At 43.1% G+C, this 8,929-nt stretch overlaps 1 protein-coding gene across 1 annotated transcript in view; it reads right to left on the bottom strand.

Moving 5' to 3' along the window:
- Positions 1-291: 291 nt before the first annotated feature.
- The window catches only part of GRB14 (growth factor receptor bound protein 14), a 49,743-nt gene continuing 41,105 nt past the window's right edge, over positions 292-8,929 (bottom strand). Inside the window, exons 9-13 of the mRNA XM_048485260.1 lie at positions 6,358-6,474; positions 6,209-6,269; positions 6,017-6,104; positions 4,559-4,652; positions 292-761 (exon numbers count right to left, since the gene is read on the bottom strand). Of these exons, the coding sequence (XP_048341217.1) occupies positions 615-761; positions 4,559-4,652; positions 6,017-6,104; positions 6,209-6,269; positions 6,358-6,474 (507 nt within the window). The 3' untranslated portion in view covers positions 292-614. The remainder of the gene's footprint in view (positions 762-4,558; positions 4,653-6,016; positions 6,105-6,208; positions 6,270-6,357; positions 6,475-8,929) is intronic.

Raw genomic sequence — 8,929 nt, 5'->3', positions numbered from 1 at the left:
AACTTCGCATATCTTGGCTCAGTAAACAACACTGTGAGAGAAATGGTGTTAAGTGCAACTACTGGATTGATCACTGTAAATTCATCAAATTAATTAAAAAAACCCAAAAGACCAAGCTTGCATGCCTGCAAACAACATTCAAAAATATAGTGCAATATATGCTTAGGTTTTATTTCTACCCACTGTGGGTGCTGTTCAGTCTCACGGCGAACCAACCCCAAGCTCTTTGCACACAATTACTGTGTAACATTAGCAAGAATATGTTTCAACTAGAAATCGCCTTCAAAAGTATAAATTAAAGTAGTGGGAAAAAAGCATTTATTTGAAAAAGTAATCCCTAAGAACGCAGCATCATACAGCATTACACAATTTCAGCTGGAGATTCATTTTTTGGAAGATCACCGTTGATTAGTCAATTCTAATACAGAAGTATCAGATCCTTTGTTTTTCCGTGACACATACAGACTCTGCTTTGTAAGCCAAATTTTTACATTCACTGAGTGCACTGACTTTACACTCCCTTTATTTAAGAGACTGCTCTGTTAAAACAAACAAACGAACAAGCATACTGCCTTTGAATTCTAGGAAGCTTTGGTGAGACATTGCCATTTTGGCTAAAGTGCAATCTGGACACAATAATGTTTTAACCTGCAAGGAAGTATGCCTTTATTGAGCTGGTAGAACTCCACTAGTTGAATGAGATCAGAAAATCTCGTGTGACCGTCATCCAGTGTATAAAACAGTTTGCCTTCCTCATCCAACTGCAAAAAGAGAAAAAAAGAGAGAGAGAAAAAATAATCAGTGTTTTTAATATGGCTTGCTTGGTCTTACTGCATTCATCCGGCCTCTTTAAGGATGGTCAGGCAGATATCAACGTGCAAAAAGACTAGCAAACTTCCAGACTGTATTTTAACATTCATTTAAACTGGGCAAATGTATTTGCATAAAGTTCCATCAAGACACAGCCGATTTATGGCAACCTTGGAGGGTTTTCAAGGCACGGGAAAAACAGAGATGGTTCCGCCTGCCTTTGCATAGTGATCCTGGGTCGAATCCCCACTACCGTCTTAGCCAGGTTTCAGAACACAAACGACCTCAAACCTGGTTAGTTTGTGTTCTGAAACCTGGCTAAGACGGTAGTGGGGATTTGACTGGGGAGGTCGTCCCTCAAACCTGGTTAGTTTGTGTTCTGAAACCTGGCTAAGACGGTAGTGGGGATTTGACCGGGGAGGTCGTCCCTCAAACCTGGTTAGTTTGTGTTCTGAAACCTGGCTAAGACGGTAGTGGGGATTTGACCGGGGAGGTCGTCCCTCAAACCTGGTTAGTTTGTGTTCTGAAACCTGGCTAAGACGGTAGTGGAGATTCGACCCTGGACTCCCTTGGCAGTTTCCCATCCAAGTATTAACAAAGGCCATCCATCCTTGCATAACATCCGAGATCCAGCTAGCTTGACCCATCCACGTCAAATGTCAGGGTGGTAAACAGTGGGTCCACATGTCCCCACTTATGTATCCTATCAATTCACTGCTCTTTCCCCCTGATGGAAGGGCTTGATTTAACAAGCAACAGAGGATGAGGACAAAAGACAGAGGCTAGCTCTGTGCAAGAGAAACAGAGAACTAGTAGTACAGGCTCTCTCAAATTTGGTCTAGCACACAGACATATTGATGACCTGCAAAGCTTTTTGGAAATTAGGTAAGCTATCAATCGTAATTATAATGTTCATGATTGGACATAATGCTCCTGAACACTGCTGATTGGATTCATATATTGTTAAAAATAGAATTTAAAAAAAAGTTTTCTATCAAGAAAAGCATGGATCTGCTTGTGTATTCTCTCAGACATGGACACTGTGAGATAAGGCACTCCGCAATTGCCACTGTTCTACAAGGTCTCACCCAGGATGGACTTCCACACACCCCACTCTCCACTGGTCTTTTAGCCCCCATCTTCTTCCTTCTTCAGGTAGAGGGTCAAACTAAACTGGAGTCAGTGGGCAAGGCAACCTTGGAAGAATTTTTAAAAAATATCTAGCCCAGGGGTCTGCAACCTGTGGCTCTCCAGATGTTCATGGACTACAATTCCCATCAGCCCCTGCCAGCATGGCCAATTGTTCATGAAAATTTAGAGAGCCACAGGTTGCAGACCCCTGGGCTAGCCAAGTTTATTTTAAAGCTGCAGAGTGCTTAGGATTGCATGGCTAAATTCTTGGACACACCAAGCTGCCTTACCGCTAAGTCAATCTATCAATGTCTATTCTATCTAGCAGCAACTCTCCAGGATCTCTCGTAGCGGGCTTTCACATCACCTGCTACTTGAACTATTTAAATGGAGACAGTAGGGATGGAACCGGGGACCTTTGAATACCAAGAGGGTGATTTACCACAGTCCCCTCTTCTCTTCAGCAGATTTTTTTAAATCTCTACCCACAGAGAGACATTCTATATACTAGTAGAAAACACAGTGGTAAAGTTGTCAGGGGTGATAGCTCAGGAGTAGGGCCAAAGCTCAGGCTTTCAGATAACATAAGGTGGTTTCTGCACGGGCTGAAAGCAACGGCTTCAGCCCGGTAAAACACCATTTTGGCGGGGACCCTTCGCACAGGCGCCGCTGCCAAATCGATGCAGCAGCGCTCTGTGCCTGCCCAAACGGTGTATTCAAAACTCGCTTGGGGAGCGAGTTTTCCTGCAAACACCGGCTTCCATCCGCTGCCATGTGAATGGCAGCGGGTGGAAGCCAGCGTTTTCCCCTCCCCAGCCCCAAACGCCTCGTTACCTTCTGCTGGCAGCCACATCGCTGTATTGTCGCTCTGAGGAGGGGAGGGGACATGCCCCCTGGTTTCTGATGCTTCAGCCATCGCTGTGGCCATGGGGGCGTGTCCCCTTCCCTCCTCAGAGCGACGATAGAGCGACGCGGCTGCCAGCAGAAGGTAACGAAGCATTTGGGGCCGGGGAGGGGAAAACGCGGCTGTGCGGAGTTTGGTCCCACAGCTGTGCATCCCATGGGGCCGTTTGTGCGAACGGCCCCATAGCCTGCATCGGCATAATTAATGCCGATGCAGGGTCTCTCCCTTGGCTGTGTGGAAACCGCCTAAGTTTGAGGAAAGACTTGGGACCTGGGTATCTGAAGGATCATCTTCTCCCCTACACTCCTACCCAGTAAAGTCACAGGGAAAGACCCTTTCCCATCGACCAAAGAAGCTTGCCTGGTGGGTATATGACAGAGGGCCTTACATCGGCAGAACCATAGTTACGAACAAGTCCCCTCACTCTTGTTCTTTAGGAGACAGTTGAAGACAGTTTTATTCATCACAGCATTTGATTAGTTCTTCTGCCTACCCGCAGTTTTAAATTATAAATTTTTAACTAGTGGTTTCTATGTCTTCTATTTTTATTTATGTCGTAAGCTGCCTTGATTTCCTATAAGGTAAAAAAGCAGCAGCCCATTAACATTTTAAAAATAAATTAAATTAAAAAAATCCTTCTCTCTACCCGAATAGAAAGTCAGTATAGTGTAGTGGTTAACAGCGGCAGACTCTAATCTGGAGAACCTGGTTCAATTCCCCACTCTTCCACATGAAGCCTGTTGGGTGACCTTGGGACAGTCATAGGTGTCTCAGTCCACCCAGAGGCAGGCAATGGCAAACCACCTCTGCACTTCTCTTGCCTTGAAAATGCTACAGGGTCTCCATAAGTCAGCTGTGACTTAACAACCCTTTCTACCACCACTACCTGAGCCACTACCAATTAGAGTAGGGAAACAACTGGATAGGCTCCATATAGGGCAGTTTCCAATCAGATAACCCCTACAGCACAGGTGTCAAACTCACGGCCCTCCAGATATGGACTACAGCTCCCATCATCCCTTGCCAGCATAATGCTGATGGGGGATGATGGGAACTGTAGTCCATAACATCTGGAGGGCCACGAGTTTGACACCTGTGCCCTACAGTCACAAGTGAAGAGTCAAATGAACAATCATTTTGCTTTCAGAGAAAGAGAGGAATGAGACTCAGGAAGTACCAGGTGGAACAGGAGACCTTGGTTAACTTGGGCAGAGTATAACATGTTTTCAATAACAAAAATAACTGGAAAAGCAAAGTAGTTTTAGCATGGCCATGAACAAGAGTATTTGAGCCACTGGGTGTGGGGTGTCTCGTTTTTTTAAAAAAAACAAATCTCCCCTTTTCATCTCTACGGAGTTCTACTTGCTCTTGCTCTTTGCCAAGTGTTGGCTGTCCCCCGGGTCCTTTGAAATACATGGGAAGAATGATTATAAGGCCAGAATGGCAAATTTGTACTGAGAAAGAATGTTTACTATTGGCACATGGATCATGCTAACGGGGAAATAATACGGAGCAGTCGATAGACTCCCATTAGAATCCAATTTTCGTGTTGTGATGGCTTTTAGATTTAGCAACTGCCTCTTTCCCAGATGCTTGCAACCAATAGGCTTCAACTGCTAAAATGCATTACCATAACATTCATCTCTGTCTTAGCGTTACTTTATCAACCATGAGAGTGCGTTGCTTTATCTTACAGATTTACTGGTTACTTACAGGCACAATTTGGAAGTGCTTTATTTTTAATCCATGGCTCAATGACAGCACAAACGTTTTGGGGTTACTTTGGCTATCCCGTACCAAGAAAACTCTAAAGGGAAGAGGGGAAAAGATATGTCAAACGTTGAGGAAGTGAGCTAATGTTAAGCTGCAACTAACTTTTCACATTTTTTGATAAAACTGGCGAGGGAGGGATTACAAACATCATCTGTACCCAGCAAAGTCATCTTCATTTTCTGCCTAACCTAACAAAATAAACACTGGGTTGGATCCAAAGTTTTTATTCCATTAACAGTACACCTTGCTCAGCTAGAAAAGTTACTTTCTGTTAGTAGGATTCTCTGTGCTGGAAAGCTCTGCCATTGATGGAAGATAACACTCCACCACTGGTGGATCTAACCCATTCTTCTCATCAAGGTGGATCTAACCCATCATTCTCACTCACTCACACCTTAACTGATTTATCAGGAGTGTGGGGTGGGGGGGTTGAGATCATTGATTATTTCCTGACAAAGCCATCTACCCCTAAAAATGGGTCACGTTCAAATGAATCAAGTTCAAGTTTATCTCCTGATAAAATCATCTACCCCTTCAAATAGGTCAAGTTCAGAGCCCATCTAGAATTTAAAAAATTAAAAACCCCACCTGAAGGGAGGGCATTTGCAAGGGAGAATGGCAAACAGTGGAAACACTTTCTTCTCACCCACCATTGGGTTCCTGTCAAGGCCCCGTCACAACCCCAATTCCACTGTAAGTAATGGATCTTTAGGAGAAATCCCAATGGTCTTGGACCCCACCATGAATTCTGCAGGCAGAAGGTTCAGGGCAATTTTTGTCAATTCTTCAGCCCCGCTGTAGGCCTCGGCCATTTCAGAGTATATACAGGAAAGAAACAACACCCTTAAATGCTTAAATCCTGTAGCTAGTTTTCTACATAACATGTACAAGCAGGGGTTTCTGCTGGGGGTGGGATTTAAACATTGAAATGTTCAGTCCTCCACCCACTGTCTAAACTAGAACCAGCCAAGAGGCCTGTTGTACTCAGAACATGCTCTGAATCTTCTGAGATACAGCAAGCGTAACAGGGAAAGGGCAGGCATCTTCCTTCCAAAAGAAGTCCATTAAGCTTGCAGCATAAAATCCAAAGTGATACAGTGTACTGGATCATCAAAATCACAGGCAGCTTATCTGTGGCTCCTTCCGCACACGCAGAATAATGCACTTTCAGTCCACTTTCAATGCACTTTGCAGTTGGATTTTACTGTGGAGAATAACAAAATCCACTTGCAAACTGTTGTGAAAGTGGATTGGAAGTGCATTATTCTGCATGTGCGGAAGGGGCCTGTGGTCCAATTTCCAGATAAACTCATTTTTGTTTTGCCTTTGGTTACAAAGAACTGCTGAACGGCTGGACAATGCTCTGCCTAGAAAAAACTGTAAATAAAAAAATCTTACCCATCAACCAATCCTTGCCGCAAAATCAGTTGATGAGCCTCATCTCTAGAGATCTTATGGTGAAACCACGGCTGAGAGCTGTGTATGGCTGGAAATACCATGAATAGGTGATAAATAAAATCTTGCTGGAAGGGTTATTTCAGCGCAAGTCAACATCGTTACATTCTACCAAACCTCACGACTGGCACTTACCTATGTTTGACGGGACATTTTGCAGAGCGGAGGGAGTACAGAGTCGTAAACAGCCTTTTTTCTGGATGGAAAGGGGGAAAAGTTTTTTTTTTTTTTAGTTGGGATGAGAAAAACAAATTAGAATTTCTGAAAAACTCAACGTTTCATACCCGCCACGCTAATCCTTCTTCAACTGCAACTGACAGAGCTTCTGAGGGGTTTTCAATAACTCTGGATTTATGTCCTGTGAAGTCCATGGCCACGAGAGAATTCTCAGAAACGCTCCTCTGCCCAAAGAAAATGCATACTTTAGAGGGGACCATTCTTATTTGTAATGTGTGTGTGACAGATTAGGCATTAAAAGGGTTAATCTGAAAAGGTGCAATTCAGCCAGAGCAGGATCATCCAATGTTAACCAGAGTACCACCTGATTGGCTGGCTAAGATGCAGTAGCCAAGAGCCACAGAGAGGGTGTGCTCTCATATAAAAGAAGAGAACGCCTGTCATAAAGACAGATGGGAGATGTGCAGAGATTGAAAGATTTTGAAAGCAGCTTGTGTGACACACAGATCGTGTCAGTCCTCAGATTCAGTCAGTGGAGATCATGTCTAAAGGCAGAGAAAGACAGAGGGAGAACGGAAAGAGATCTCAAAGACTGAGAGGAAAGAGCCTTGTTTTCACCAGAGGCTAGGAGGCCTGGTGTTGGTGGAAAACAAGAGGAAAACACTCCTAATAGCACACAGAGGGTTTGGCTATTGTCTCATGAGGAGACCACACCTAGATACTGAGCCAGAGAGCCCATGAGGGTGTGCTTAGCTTAGCTGGCAGAGTTAAGTGTGGGTTTAGTGAAACCTCAGAGCTTAATCTGTCCCAAGCCAGTGTGAGTTCTCTTTGGAGTTAAGGGTTTTAGGAGAGTGTTCAGGACCATGCTGAAAAGGTTTACCCTAAACAGAGTCCCCTGTGCATGTGTGAAGTTATCTGGAAACTGAAATAGCTATATTTAAGTGAAACTAAATTTAATCTGTAATCTCTAAGTAAATATCTGCCTCAAGGAACCAGAAACCTTTAAGTACCTCTCTGTAAGAAGAAAGCTTGTAAAATAAAATATAGTTTTATCTTTTTAAAGCCTCTCTAAGGTTCATTCCACACATGCAGAATAATGCACTTTCAAACTGCTTTCAGTGCTCTTTGAAGCTGTGCGGAATGGCAAAATCCACTTGCAAACAGTTGTGAAAGTGGTTTGAAAACGCATTATTTTGCGTGTGCGGAAGGGGCCTAAGTTCCCTGTTTTTACCTCAGAACTGGTGGCAGCTTATTATTAATCTTCCTGACAGGATTTTTGACTAAAAGGGCTTGTGTGTTGTGTGAGTGTGACATGCCTAGGCCAAAGGCAGCTATCAAACATCCATCCCCAGCAACACGCTTCCCCCCTGTTGGGCCTCTGTCTCTCTTCAGGGAGTGGGCGGTGTTACAGTGTGCATCATCCTCACAAAAATAAGAGTCTTCAGATAAATCCACCCAGAAGGATCAATTGAAGGATCAATTAGAAAAAACAGAAATTGTTTCCCAGTAGAAAAAGAAAATAAGAATTAGAAAATGTTTTCTTGTACATAGTGATATATTTTAAGGATGACTGCATTCTAAAGGATATCCCATTTGCCACAGATTTTAGAACAACCTTTCTGCCATTTGAGGCCACAGCGATTCTACATAGGACATCTAAAGTGAAGGATTATCATAGGACGTATACAGAACTGATAGGTAACTTTCTCATGAGTCAGAACTATGAGCTAAGCAGTTTGAAGAGTTTATCATACCCTATTAAAGGTGGAGTGATTGCTGAAATTATTTTTGAGACTACCAGTGTAATCTTAAACAGATTTACACCTTCCTGAAGCAATTTCCATGACCTGAATAGACCAGCCTAGCTATATCTTATCAGATCTGGGAAGTTAAGCAGGGTTGACCCTGGTTAGTACTTGGATGGAAAACCACCCAAGAAGTCAAGGGTTGCCACACAGAGACAGGCAATGACAAACCACCTCTGAATATCTCTTGCTTTCAAAATGCTGGATGGTCACAGGGAAGTCTAAGGCTGTTTTAATTTAAATGTTTTAACTGCATGTATCTCTGTATTGTTATAGCCAATGGCTCAAACAATAAATACTTGACTTGACTTGCTACCCAAAGGCAGGCAATGGCAAACTACCTCTGAAAGTCTCTTATCTCAAAACTCTACAGGGTCACCATAAATCAGCTGTGACTTGATGGCAATTTCCACAACACCGCTGTTCTAGTATGATATGTCAGGTAGCAATGTACTTTGCTTTTTCACTTAGGTATAAAAACCTTCATGTAATAGTTTATAATATCTGATTTTTCAACCACGTCATCATTTAATTTGGTAATAAATGGGCTGTTCCCTGTGCTGATCATGAAAACAACAAAACTACATGATATAAAGGTTTCCACGTTCTTGGCAGGTTCCCCAGTTATGCAGAAAAATATGCCTTTGTGAATTAAACAAAAAGACCTGCAACCCACACACACACACACAAAACACCTTGATGAAGACTGAACATGCTCCAGGGAGGAGTGGAATATTGAAACCAACATTTAGTTCAAGAAAAGAAAGTAGGAGGGGAAATTAATATGTTTCAGCTACTGTAAGCTTATATTTATTTTTATAGTCCACTTTCTGACCAAGCTTCCAGGAGAATTACACACTATAAAACAATGGGA

The sequence above is a fragment of the Sphaerodactylus townsendi genome, linkage group LG02, assembly GCF_021028975.2.
Source record: "Sphaerodactylus townsendi isolate TG3544 linkage group LG02, MPM_Stown_v2.3, whole genome shotgun sequence".
NCBI lineage: Eukaryota > Metazoa > Chordata > Lepidosauria > Squamata > Sphaerodactylidae > Sphaerodactylus > Sphaerodactylus townsendi.
Note: the sequence above shows the minus strand (reverse complement) of the source record. Positions and strands in the feature narration are given on the sequence as shown.